The sequence below is a fragment of the Brassica napus genome, chromosome C3 (genome assembly GCF_020379485.1).
Source record: "Brassica napus cultivar Da-Ae chromosome C3, Da-Ae, whole genome shotgun sequence".
Taxonomy (NCBI): Eukaryota; Viridiplantae; Streptophyta; class Magnoliopsida; order Brassicales; family Brassicaceae; genus Brassica; species Brassica napus.
This window is the reverse complement of record NC_063446.1, coordinates 23,583,518-23,597,153: the sequence shown is the minus strand read 5'-3', so window position 1 is coordinate 23,597,153 and position 13,636 is coordinate 23,583,518. Positions and strand designations below refer to the sequence as shown.

The window sequence follows — 13,636 nt, the reverse complement described above, 5'->3', positions numbered from 1 at the left end:
CAAATATAACTTTAAATAATACAAAAAAAGTTAATAAAATAATTTAAATCAAAATAATTTAAAGAAAATATAACGATACGTGCTAAAATATGATATATAAAAAGTTATTCATGCTATTGTCAAACATATATAATTGTAGGGACAAAAGCAAAAAGTAAATAGTGTTTTAAGGGGTTGAATAGTATACCTTCAATTCACCCTTTAAAATTTGAAAGGATAAGAAGCTTTTGGAATGCAAAAAGCTTCAGAAAATGAGAAGATAAGAAGCTATTGGAGATGTTCTGAGAGAGACAGGTTGTATAAGAATCAACAAGACAAAACCCGATAGTTCAGAACAAGACAAAACCCGATAGTTCAGTCTCTATTAAAACCGATGTGTTTTACTCCACCTGTATCATCTCATTACTCCATTCTCACCTGTTTTTTTGCGATCTCTCCCAGGCACGACTACCAATGTCCGGCCACCTAACCTTGGTTTTTTTAAAAATCTCCACGGCACCTACAACTCTCCACCGCAAGAAAAGAAGAGCCCCGCCGCAACCACCTTTCTCCGATGACCTAATTCTCAGCAAATCAAAATCTACTCCGATCAGTTGATAGATCTCGAGATGGTGCTTCACCTACTGTGTCTTCCCCCTCGAGGAAACCCCTCATACCCAAGAAACACAGAAGATAAGGAAACAGAGCTTGGAGATTTTCAGCAGTGCAAAGAACTAAGAGCTTAAACTAGACAGCTTCTTCTCTCAGGGTTACTCGCATTTTACCTCAGTTTGAGGATCTTCTTGGCAAAGTAAAAAACTACTGTAGCTTCTACAAGAGAGTATGGCTCATAGATACTCAAGAATGGAGAAAGGAAAATGGCCCTCGAACTCAGCTAAACCAGAGCGCAGACGTCCGATTCAGATCCCCCAGAATGATAACTCAATGTTGATAGAAGACAACAAACTCAAATGTAGTTAACTAACAATGAGTTGTTAAACTCCTTGCGGAAGCTTTCGCTTAAGTGACGCATGCAGAAGCCGTGAAAGGCTGTTGGGAAGTTCTGCTCAACTCCTTCGACTATCCCCTTCTGTCTATCGGATAGTATAGTGAGCCTCGGCATGTTCTCAGTGTTGGTTTCGAGGAGGTTATGAAGTTCGCAAAGGAACCACATCCAGTTCTCATCGCTCTCTTCGTCCACAACCCCAAACGCTAGCGGAAACAAAGCCCCGTCTCCGTCGAACCCGGTCGCGAGAAGCAATGTACCCAAGTACTTGTTCTTCAGATACGTTCTGTCAAGACCGAGAAGCGGGCGGCACGCGTTTAAAAACCCGAAAATCGAGGCGTGGAAGGAGAGGAAGAGACGCTGGAAGCAGTTATCAGCTGGAGATCCGTAAACAGAAGCGATGCTTCCTGGATTAGTCCTCTTAACCTGCTCGCAGTACTGTGGAAGCAGCCTATACCCTTGTTCAAAAGAGCCACGCATAGTCGCCACGATTCTTTCTTTACCGCGCCACGCTTGCTTGTAAGACAAGGTGATCCCATGGACTCTATGTATCTCTTCAAGAATCTCTTTCGGTTTACAGTTTGGATTCTCGCGGAGCCGCTGCTCGACTGAGGAAGCTACCCATTGGACCGAGGCCTGTTGGTGGCCCAAATGGTTTATCCCTCCGCAGGTATGACTTTCATGTATGGTCCGGATGGTGAACGTCGGCACGCCGGGGAGCTTAGCCGCGTGGACTCTCCACGGGCATCCTTCGCTGGAGCATTTGGCTGTGAAGCGTGTTTTATCGGATTTAATCGTTTGGATCTCGAAGTGGAGCGCGATGGCCATGTCTCTCAACGCTCTGCGGCAGGCTTTGACGTCTGGGAACTCTTGTCCGACCGTGAGCTGGTAAGTTAGCTCGGCGGAGAGGGCGCGTGCTTGAACTAGAGTGGTGACCATTACCATCTCGCCGTTGTGATCGATCTCGAGCTCGTGGGTTGAGTCGATGGCTAGCTCGAGGTTCTCGTTATCTCCTCCGACTACTACTAACTGATTGTTGTCTGACAAGGAGAACTCAACATCTTCGTCGTCGTGGTGGTGTCCAGGCTTTTGATCGTTCTCATTCATATAATCGTGATGATGATGATGGTCTTCTTCTTCATCTTGGTTTTGGATGTTTCCTAAGCCTAGCTCGTGATCGTCGTGTTGGTGTGTTAAGTCAATTTCATGATCGTGATGAGCTTGTGTTAAATCCATATCGTGGTTTTGACCAAGGTCTAGAGTGTGGCTGTGACCAAGCACCAATGATTGATTCTGTCCAAGCACTAAATCGCGATTCGCCATTGCAGAAGCAACCTTTGAAAAGAAAACATACTCGTAGAAAGACACCAACAAGGTCTAATTATACAAACTCGAAATGACTAAAGAAGCAAAAGATATAACGAAACATAATTGAGAAAAAAAACAATTTGAAGTGAGTAACATTCCAAATCCTTATCAGTGTACACTCCATAACCAACAGAAAGATCTGAACTGAGCTAAAACCAGTACCGGTCCTGAGATATTTATGGTCCCATACGAAATACGAAACTGAGGGCCCCTAGATAATATATAAAAAAATATCGATAAAAACTTAAGTTTATAATAAAAAAATACAATATCCTCAAAACTAAGAAAAATTATCAGTTCTTAAATATAGATTTTCTTGTATTTTTTCTTGCAAAATCATCTATCAAATTTTCGTAATCAAGATTTTTGATTATATTTTTTTCAATCGACAATATAGTTAAACTATTTAACTTTTCTTATGAAATAGTTGACCGTAGGTAAGACTTTATCAACTTCAGCTTCGAGAAGTTTCTTTCGTCTATGAAGAAAAAAAGTTTAACCTAGAAAATAATTATTCAAAATCAATTATTTTCTTTTTTGGTTGTCGTCACATTTTTCTTCTTCTTTTTTTTTTGCCTTTTAATCCACTCATATTTAATAACACAGAATATATAAATTTTAATTGTTTTTGTATTATACTGATGTCCCACAACTTTCTTTTCCTATCGTTTATATACACATAACAAATTATCAAATTGATATAATTATAAGTAATGACATTGAAGAAAATAGGTCCTAAAATTTTGACAAAAATAATAGGCCCCATACGTTTGTATTGTACGTTTTGGATCAAGCCCGGGCCTGGCTAAAACTAAAACGAATCAAGAAAAAAAAAAGTTGAAACTGTTAACTCAGAAACAGAGAACTCACGAGGATCAAAATCTGGGTTTATCAACAGAAACTCGAGAGAAGAGAGGAATCCAAGAACAACGAGTGAATCGAACAGAGTAAGGAGCCGTTGGAGATGACAAAGTTGAAATTGGCGGGTAAAAAAAAGAAAGAAGGAGAAATCAAGGGAGGGATTGGGAATTACAGAAGGGGCAGAAGAGGCAGAGATTAGGTTTCGAAGATGGTGGTGATGCCCTTTCTCTCCGACAATAGGGATATTTCTGTCTTTTTCTTTTATTTCTTTCACTTCCTCTCGCTTTATATTATACCCTTCCGACTCCCTCCTATTTACGGATTTACCATCACGGGTTTACAGAGTCCAATCACAAAAGGCCCATTTTCAGCTATTCAAAAGCCCAAGAGTGAATAATTCTTTTTACAAACATATTAATTAACTTTTTCAGTTCTGGAATGATTTTGAGTTTTTAGATGATTTTAAATGGATTTATCAAAGTTACTATAATTTTAGTTGAACTATTTACTAAATCACATCTAAAATTATGAAATTTTAGATTTTTTTTTATTTTTTGATTAAAAACTTCACTAAAACCATAATTATCGGTAAAACTTCAAATGAGGTCCTTTACTTTTTTTTTTTTTTTTTAAATTAAAAAATAAATCAGTCGCGGACCGCCACGTGTCGGTGGGGCCCGCAAACAGTACAAAAACTCCCCAAAGACCGATCCTTATTTCGTGATTTTGGGAACTGTTTTTAAAATTTTGGTGGGACTCTCGTGTCGGTGGAACCCAAAAACAGTTCAAAAACCTCCTTTAGAAACCAGAGATATTTACGCTCTAACACACTGGGTATGATTAGTAAGCATTGTGCTTTTACTTTTTTGCCGTAGTTACTAGGAGAATGAATGAAGACTTGACAAGGGAAGTCTCCAGAGAGGAAATAAGGAAAGATGCCTTTGCTATAAAGCCTTCAAGCGCACCTAGTGCGGATGGTATGACTGGAGTATTCTTATGTAAAAGAAATTGATCTCTATTTTCGTCCATCGAATTCTATGACTTGAACTGCAAGTTTTATGTGTTTGGGTTTGAGATTGAGGAAAAGAATAAGAAATAGCATAAAGTTTTAGCTATGATATACGTCATTGCCCATTGTCATGTTTAAATGGAAAAAGAATTTGATTCTTTACTTCTTGAAAAGATAAAAAGGGGGTTTGAAGAAGAATCTTAACAATTACAATAATTATTATTAGTTTACAAATGTGTATATATATAATGATGATGTCTTCCAGCTCCACTTTTATATAATATGATCAAACAAAACCTCTTATTCACATACAATATGAATATAACAAGAGCATATAAGCTACCCATTCACAATCATCCTCTTTTCCCTTCAGCTATGTTTCGTTATGTTGAATGTGATGGCTGCCATGTAAAAGAACCCATCTACGGCGGTTACATTTGCAATGAGCTTAACTGTTATGGTTTCTTTCATAAAGAATGCGCTGAAGCTCCACCAGAGATTAATCATCACCCTTCTCATTCGGAGCATCCTCTCCTACTCACTAATGACTCTCAGCCGAAAGATAGTCCATGCGATTGTTGTGGAAAAAATCTTTTGTCCCCGTGTTATACTTGTCCCACATGTGAGTTCAAAGTGGATTTGATTTGCGGGATGAAACCTTCGCCGCCTGCTATTGAACATCCGATGTGCCATGACCATTCACTTGTGTTTTTGAAGAAACGAGAAGTGGAGGTTCCTTGTGAAGCTTGCAAGGAATCTATAGGTGGACCATCTTATTCATGTATTGAATGCCATAATGTCTACTTCCATTTGGATTGTGTTCATCTCCCAAAAAAGGTAAATCATCCTTGTCACCCTAGTCACCCTCTCAAAGTCGTCGCATCTGAGTCATTGGCAGATAATCAGGATGCCGAGAAGATTTGTTGTTTCTGTGGAGTTCAACCAGAAAAGAAGGTGTGTTATCATTGTTCTGTTTGCAACTTCACCGTGTGTTTTGGTTGTATCAAAAATCCACCACCTCTTGTTATCGAGAATACCAAGACTCACAAGCATCCACTTAGGCTTCTTTTAAGCCGAATCGCGTTTACTTGCAAGGTTTGTGGAATTGAAGGCTACAGAAGTAAGCCTTATATATGTGTCAAGTGTGATTTTCTTGTCCATGGAGATTGTATCGGCTTACCTCGAGTCATAAACATCAATCGTCATGATCATCAGATCTCTTTCACGCAACACCTTGGCCGTCGGGGTACACAATGTGGATTTTGTTGGAGAGATGTAAGTCAGTACTACGGAGCTTATTTTTGCTCTGTTTGCCCTAACTACACAGTTCACTCACTATGTGCATTTAATTATAATGCATGGGATGGTGTGGACCTAGAAGGGATACCTGAGAGGAGCGAAGATATTTCTCCATTCAAGGTGGTGGGTCATAATTTGATAAATCATTTCAGCCATAACAAACATACTTTAAGGCTTCTCAAAGATAATGTTGATATTCAAGATGACGAGTGCATACGGTGTGAAGCATGCATCCATCCAGTCCAGGTTGGACAGATCTACAGTTGTACGGAATGTTGTTTTGTTCTCCATGAAAAGTGTGCTAATCTACCTATGATGAAAAGATTTCTCTTTGACCGCGCACCATACATGTTGGAATGTGATAGGTCAGCTACATATTGCAAGCTATGTGGAATGTTGTGTGCTGGTTTCAGGTACACATCGGAAAGAGATATGTTGAGATATCACTATATAGATGTAAATTGTGGTTCCCTTTTCGAACCCTTCTCCCATAATGCGCATTCTCATCCCCTATATTTTGTTATATCAGAGAATAATTATTGTGATGCATGTAAGAGATTTCCACATGATTACATGCTGAGATGTGATAAGTGTGACTTTGATTTGTGCTTGTATTGTGTTACTTTGCCTGAGAAGATATGGCATATGAGCGATGAACACCCTCTCACTCTATCTTGTGACCAAAATGGGAGCGGCGGAATTTGGTGTGATGTTTGTGAGGCTGAACTAGATCCAAGAAAATGGTTCTTCTATACATGCTCTGAATGTGGAGTGGTCTTGCATGTTCAATGTGTACTAGGAGATTTCTCACGTCTCAAACCAGGATGGCTCTATACATTATTTGAGAGAAGAGAATACGAAGTGGTCCTTAACAATCGCAACACTCGGCCATTTTGCAGCCATTGTCACTCTCGGTGCAAGGTCCCAGTTATCTTGAAGGACAGTGGTAAAGACAATGGATACATTTGTTCCAATTCATGTTTATTCAGTTGTTTGGGTATAAAATTTGTGTAACTAAGAGGACCCCAATGTAATAGAGAGTGGTATATATTGTTTTCTAGTGAAGAGTACTGAAGGGGGACTGGTTATATATTAACTTACACTTATAAAATCTGGGTTGCAACTTCTTGACTTTTGCAATATAAATGAGTTTTTACGTTGACAATTCATCTCCGAATCTCAATTCATATGTTGCTTCATACATCTAAACATAAATGAAGAAAAAAGGATTCTCTCCTTGTAGATATTTAGAACATTTATTTAAACATTTCAAATAATCTGACTGCAACAGCTATGAGCATCTTTCATTTTCTGAAACTCTGCAGGAATTGCAGTGTCCTCTTACATTGCCCGTGGGGGTCCTAGATGGTTCCACCACCTGTTACAGGATGAAACTCTTCGCGCCTGAGAAATTTTGCTGTGGCTCTAGCCGACGTTTTTATCCTTTGTGGTTGTAGCATCTGCGTAATTCATTTTGTTTTTCAGTTCTCTATGTTTTCTTTCGCAAACATCTTTGTTTGGTTTCTGTGTATCTCCTCTGGGAGTACTTTTCCACACTAATACACAGCGTTAGAAAGATAATCCAACAGTAAACTTTGTTTTTGTTTTGTTTTTGGACATAAGTATAGATAAACCAAAAACTATCATTATGTAGATTCAGTGGTGTAAGACCATGATTATCGCTATAACTGTTGCACGGTTTTTTAAGCTCAATTTTTTTTTTTTTTTTGTTTGATTAAAAAAAAAAAATTAAAAAGCGCATCAATCGTGGGCCGCAAGATCAAAGTTGATCCTTATTTCGCGACCGATTTTAGAAGTTTTTGTGGAGCTGAAACCGTAAAGTTTGTTAAGAAATCCACTAATCTCCCGCGATAATCATGCTTTAATGCTAAGAAGTCGTGCGACATGAAGACATTGATAGCCCTTTTTAATTTTTTTTTGAATAAAAAAAAATGACTAAAATAAATTTTATTAAAAGATAAAAATATATTTATTTATAAAATATATATATATATATATATTTATATTAATGTCTTAAAAGTTTTGAGCATATAGTTTAAAATTTAAAAAAAAAATATAAATATTAAAATTTTCAAAATAAAAATGAACTATTTTGGTCATTTTTTTTTATTGAAATCAATTTTTGTGACAAAAACTTAAAAATAGTTATTTGAGAATATAAAATATTGTTCTCCCTTTCAGGAGAATAGAAATTAGCAAAAAAAAAAAAAAGAAAAGGAAAGAATCCTATGATTGAAAAACTACAAGTTAATTTTATGTGTGTTGGGTTTAAAATCCAAGAAAAGAATAGCAAAGAGTAAGAGTACAAGGTAGGTTTTAGTTATGATCCACGACATTCCTTCCTTTGTCGTGTCTTGATGGAAGAATCATCTGATTCTTTGCTTCTTCTTTTTTTGAACTTCCGAAAAATAGATTGATTGGTTGGTGTTGTAATTTTATTTTTTTCTTTAAAATTAGATTGTAAATCTTTTGGATGTGGTTTTAATATTTTACGTAAGTTATCAAAGAAATTGAAAACATTAAATAAAAGCTATAGAAAATTGATTTCTAAATCTAACTTATTCCATTAAAAAAAAATCTGCAGATTCTTTACTTTTTTCAAAAGATAAAAGGGTATTAATAATTTTTTTTTTACAATGGTATATATATATATATATATATGTTGACGATGTCTTCACCTCCCATTTTATCAATCTAACCAAACAAAATCTCTTTTATTCACATACATACACCATGGATACCACAAGATCATCAATAAATAAGCTACCTGTTCACGAGCATCCTCTTTTCCATACAGCTCTGTTTACCGTTAGTGTATGTGCTTGGTGCCACCTAGAAGGAATCATGTACAGCAGCTACGTTTGCGACGAGGTTTCCTGTAGGTTATTTCATAAAATGGTTTCCCGTAGGTTTCGGCTCCATAAAGAGTGTGCGGAAGCTCCACTAGAGATCAATCACCACCCTTATCACCCGGAGCATCCCCTCTTGCTCACTAATGACTCTCCAACGGAAGATGGTACATGTGATTTTTGTGGACAAAAGCTTTTGTCCCCATATTATACATGCCCCACATGTGAGTTCAAAGTGGATTTCATTTGTGGGATTAAACCCTCACCTTCGGCTATTGAACACCCGGTCTGTCATGACCATCAACTCGTGTTTTTGAAGAAAGGAAGGGAGGAAGAGGTCCACTGTGAAGTATGCAAGAAATCTATAAGTGGACCTTCTTATTCATGTCCTGAATGCAACAATGTATACTTTCACTTGGATTGCGTTCATCTCTCCAAAGAGGTAAATCATCCTTGTCACTCTAATCACCCTCTTAAGATCATTGCCTATGAGTCACTTAGAAATGATGATCATGCCGAAAAAGATTGCCGTTTATGTTCAACACGACCAGAAGAGATGCTTTGTCATTGTTCTATTTGCAATTTCACTCTGTGCCTTAGTTGTACAAAGCTTCCACCACCTCTTGTTGTTGATCATTCCAAGACTCACACTCATACACTTAGGCTCGTTTCAAGTAAACTCGCCTTTACTTGCAAGGTTTGTGGAATTGATGGCTACAAAAGAAGGCCTTATATATGTTTAGAGTGTGATTTTGTTATCCATGGAAGTTGTATCGGCTTTCCCCACGTCATAAACATCAATCGTCATGATCATCGCATCTCTTTCACATATCATCATAGTCGTGGGGGGCGATGTGGAGTTTGTCGGACAAATGTAAGTCAGTACTATGGAGCTTATTCTTGCTCGGTTTGCCCTAACTACACAGTTCACACACGTTGCGCAATAAATAATACTATATGGAATTTTGCGGAACTGGAAGGGACACATGAGAAGATCGAAGATATCGCGCCATTCAAGGTGGTGGAACATAATTTGATACGTCATTTCAGCCATAGCGAACATACTTTAAGGCTCCTCAAGGATAACGTCATTCATGATGACGAGTTCATACAATGTGAAGCTTGCTTCCCTCTGGTGGAATTTGGCCCTGTCTACAGTTGCACGGAATGTTATTTTTCTCTCCATGAAAAGTGTGCTAATCTTCCTATGGAGAAAAGACTTTTCTTTGATCCTGCACCATACACGTTGAGATATGATAATACAATAATATATTGCAACCTATGTGGAATGTTAAATGATGGTTTCAGATACACATCGCAAGGAATTAGAATGCAATATCACTATGTAGATGTGCACTGTGCTTCCCTTTCCGAGCCGTTGGTCCATAATCGGCATTTGCATCCACTATATTTTCTTGAAACAAATGATAATTATTGTGATGCATGTAAGAGAGCTCGAGCTGACTACATGCTCGCTTGTGATACTTGTAACTTTTCTTTGTGTTTGTATTGTGCTACTTTGCCAGAGGAGATACGCCACATGAGCGATGAGCACCCTCTCACTTTATACTGTGGTGGAAAGGGTAACGGCAAGAACTGGTGCGACGTTTGTGAGGTGGAGTTAGATCCAAGTAAATGGTTCTTTGCATGCTCTGATTGTGAAGTAGCTTTACATGTTCAATGTGCACTAGGAGATTTCTCACGTCTCATGCCAGGAAAGCTCTATACCGTCGGGGAAAGAGAATGCGAAGTGGTCCTTAACAATCTCTACACTCGGCCATTTTGCAGCCATTGTCGCTCTCGATGCAAGGCCCCCGTCATCTTCAAGGATAATGGTGAAGACAATAGATACATCTGTTCCCTTTCATGTTTATCGAGTTATTTGTGTATAGATTTTTGTTAAACTCCAACGACCGAAATGTAATAGAGAGTGATATTGTTTCATATTTTTAAACACCAAAAAAAAAAAAAAAAGTTCTCGTTGTAAATACATAAATTTATAAAACGTCTATTTGAACATTTCAAGAATCGATTCGTCCTTTCAAGAATAATTCAAAGTCTCTGATGAGAAGTTGCAGCAGAGCAGCCAAAAAGGGGTTTTATTGAGTTACTCGAACATGCTTGGAAGAGGTCTCACGGCCATGAACGCATCCACCATCTGATTATTATTATTATTATATTTCTTTCGTTAGAACAAACCAAAACAAAACCTGATTGACCGGTCTCTATTAAAATAGATGTGTTCACCTCATCAGTAACAGCAGCTCGAGCCATGCGGTGTCTCTCAACCATCTCTGTCAAAACTTCAGTGAGTCGCTTTTTTACTTCTCCCGTTAGCATTCTCCCTTCTCCATATTCCTTAAAACAAAGTACAATGAGTATTACATTTTTTTTTTAATGTCGCATACTCACACTGCGACAGCTATAAGCATCCTTTCATTCTCTGTAATGCTCTAATAACAAGAGCTAGAGGAAAGTGTGACGTAATTTACCTTCTTTATGTGTTCAAGTTCAGTATCATCGTCTAGGAAGAAACTAAGATACTTGACCGGTATATCCACCTGTGAGAAAAAAAAAAAAAGATTATTATAAAAAGATTTTAAAGTATCAAGAAACGTATAGAAAAATTTTAAAGTCATTTCAACTGCAATTAGGTAAAATCCCCATAAGGGGTAATGGTTTGTAGTTATCAAACAACGCCAAGTTAGTATCCAACAGAGGGAAGATATATGCCAAAAACTGGCTCATAGTTTGTGTTAGTACCTCCAGATTTGCTCCAATTTCTCTGTGCTTTTCGATGGAGTCTTGACCACCACTGAAAGCATACCTGTTTATCTGTATATAGAAACTTCATCAAGTTAGATACATGAAGCAATCATCTGGTTTATGATTGGAGTTCTAATTTACGTTCGAAACTCAGTTGTAGTTTACAGCATAAGTGACTGCCCTCAGTATTCACTCAGGCGTCGACCAACCAGACAATGAATATGTGTGGAAACAAGGTTTACTACCAAAATACAGAACTGAATATACCTTGTTTTTTATTTCTTTTGCAGTGTCAGTCACATAGATCGCTGAATTAGGATCACTGGCTGACATTTTTCCATTCTCTCCCTGCGAGAAAATAAATGACCAAGGCATTCAATAGTTTGAAAGCGTGAATGCTTGGTGTAAGCATACCTTCTATCACTTTCAGTTAAAAGACTACTAAAGAAAGTACACTTGCCTGCAGAGCAGGGAAAAATGATGACTCAATCAGTGCAGGCTTGCTATAGCCTAACCGAGGTGCAACATCGCGAGTCATCCTAAAATAAGGATCCTGAGTAAAACAAAACAGAAAGGATTGATTATAAACACACAAAAGCAGCATAATACAATAACACACAGAGATCATGGAAAAGGAGACATGTTATTGATAGAAATGTCTTAGGCTTGCAAACAGTTTGTTTATCCTAGAAAACAAACGGGTCAAGATCGAAAGTAAGAAAACAGCACACCTGGTCAATTGCACAAGGGATCAAGCAACGGAGCTTGTCCTTGCCAGGGAACAAGTGTGGGAATGAGCTAGGAAATGATGGAACTGCCTGCAGATGCATATGGAAACTTATTTATCAAACAGTCTATTATGCATTATAATACTACACTTGCACATGCCAACAGGTACAGAAAGACATGCCTGCACAGGAGGGAAGCTGAGTTTTCCAATATGATCTTCGCCAGAAAAGCCAAAGATTCCCATAGCCTAGCAGATAAGGAGATACAAAAAAAAATGAAGATAAAGCATACCAGCCACGTTGTTGCAATTCAATGAGATAGAGAGTAAGTAAACTCACCTTATTAAGTGTTACACACTTTGCAACCTTCACCATGTTCTTATAGAAAGCACTACAGCACACACACAAGGGGTTTCTCACATCATCATCATCAGTAAACATAAAAAAAAAAACAATCTAAATGGGATTCAAATGAGTTTTCTTACCCGCCAACATAGTCAAAGTCGGAGAAAATGAAAGTCTTTGTGACATCAAACCCACAAGCAATGATATCTTTAGCATTTTCTCTAGCAAGTCTCTGACTTTCCTCAACGGATAAGTTCTTCCACATGCATTTCTCATCATCCGTAAGCTGTATAACCAGAGGAACCTTGAAAGCCTCTTGCAAGTATCTACACAAAGAGTATAAAGAACAAGCATTGACCCACCCATCTACCTTAAAAGAGTAAAGACAATAGCTTTCAAGATCTAACTTACTTGGTAAACATGAAAGGAATCAAATGCCCTAAATGCAAAGCTTCCGAAGAAGGTCCTCTTCCAGTGTATAGATAGAATTTATCCCCTCTCTCATACGCATCCAACACCTCATTGAAGTCCCTTGTTCAAATCAAAATCCATAAAGGACATAACTTTCTACATGCCCATCAACGCAATTGCATAGCTAAACCGTCAAACACGAGTTTCGAACCTGTGTGCGAAGAATACGCCGCGGCGGAGGAAGACGTGGGGCTGACGAGAAGTGAGCCTCTGAACGCGATCGATGAGCGAAGCGTCGAGTCTCTGGCAGCCGAATTGGTCTATGAGCTTGTCGTAGTCGATTTTGCCGCCGTCTTTGGCGGAGACTTCCCATGGATTCACCACTTGATCCGATGAATCGGACGCTATCGAGTCCTTCTTGTCGACGTCCATCGCGCGCTAGGAAGAAGCCTATGAGAAAAAGGAAGTCAGATTCGGAAGACAGAGGGATAGAGGGGTGGAGGCATTGTCGTCTGAAAGTACCTATTTGAGAGTTTCCGATGATGGTATGACGGCGGCGGAGATGACTGGATTTTGGGAGTGTGAAGAAGAAGAGAAATGAGTTTTAAATGATTATTATATGTTTATTACAATCTGGGAGTCGAAATCTTTCTTTTTAGTCAATTGCACCATCAAAGTTTTTGATTTATCAAACAGCCCCTTGGGAAAAACAAATTATTATGTTTCTTACAACTTCGGAGTCAAGAGTCTTTATTTTTAGTCAATTGTACCATCAAGTTTTTGATTTATCAAATAGCCCTTCATAATGGCTCTCACCATGAAACAGTTGTTGATAATGGTTATGCCTCACTGTGTATTTTTTTTTTTATCATCAGAAAATTTTATTTACTAAAGAAAGTTTGTACATAAGAGAGCTAACACCAGAAAATAACATAAGAGGGCCTTTTTAGTTTTTACACGAGCTTCCTTAGCTAACCTATCAGCTAAAACGTTA

General features: G+C 38.1%; 4 protein-coding genes across 4 annotated transcripts; 2 read left to right on the top strand and 2 right to left on the bottom strand.

Annotated features, from left to right (window-relative positions):
• Window positions 1-73: 73 nt before the first annotated feature.
• Window positions 74-3,385, bottom strand: LOC106447635. Its single transcript, XM_013889607.3, has 2 exons — window positions 3,224-3,385; window positions 74-2,320 (listed from the first exon to the last, which is right to left on the bottom strand). The coding sequence occupies exon 2, from the start codon at window positions 2,306-2,308 to the stop codon at window positions 947-949; it is 1,362 nt and encodes a 453-aa protein (XP_013745061.2). The 5' UTR covers window positions 2,309-2,320; window positions 3,224-3,385; the 3' UTR covers window positions 74-946.
• A 1,120-nt stretch (window positions 3,386-4,505) lies between these two features.
• On the top strand, window positions 4,506-6,691 carry LOC106450346. The gene has a single exon (XM_022703086.2). It carries the CDS (start codon window positions 4,506-4,508, stop codon window positions 6,534-6,536), a length of 2,031 nt encoding a protein of 676 aa, XP_022558807.1. The 3' UTR covers window positions 6,537-6,691.
• Window positions 6,692-7,232: 541 nt separating this feature from the next.
• LOC125583351 lies at window positions 7,233-10,411 on the top strand. Its single transcript, XM_048750092.1, has one exon. The coding sequence runs from the start codon at window positions 8,277-8,279 to the stop codon at window positions 10,293-10,295; it is 2,019 nt and encodes a 672-aa protein (XP_048606049.1). The 5' UTR covers window positions 7,233-8,276; the 3' UTR covers window positions 10,296-10,411.
• Window positions 10,314-13,407, bottom strand: LOC106447633 (tryptophan--tRNA ligase, cytoplasmic). The gene is made up of 13 exons (XM_013889605.3): window positions 13,165-13,407; window positions 12,854-13,092; window positions 12,643-12,762; window positions 12,372-12,557; window positions 12,226-12,277; window positions 12,069-12,134; window positions 11,890-11,976; window positions 11,619-11,711; window positions 11,426-11,506; window positions 11,156-11,227; window positions 10,885-10,953; window positions 10,640-10,750; window positions 10,314-10,550 (listed from the first exon to the last, which is right to left on the bottom strand). The coding sequence occupies exons 2-13, from the start codon at window positions 13,072-13,074 to the stop codon at window positions 10,500-10,502; spliced, it is 1,209 nt and encodes a 402-aa protein (XP_013745059.1). The 5' UTR covers window positions 13,075-13,092; window positions 13,165-13,407; the 3' UTR covers window positions 10,314-10,499.
• Window positions 13,408-13,636: the final 229 nt, after the last annotated feature.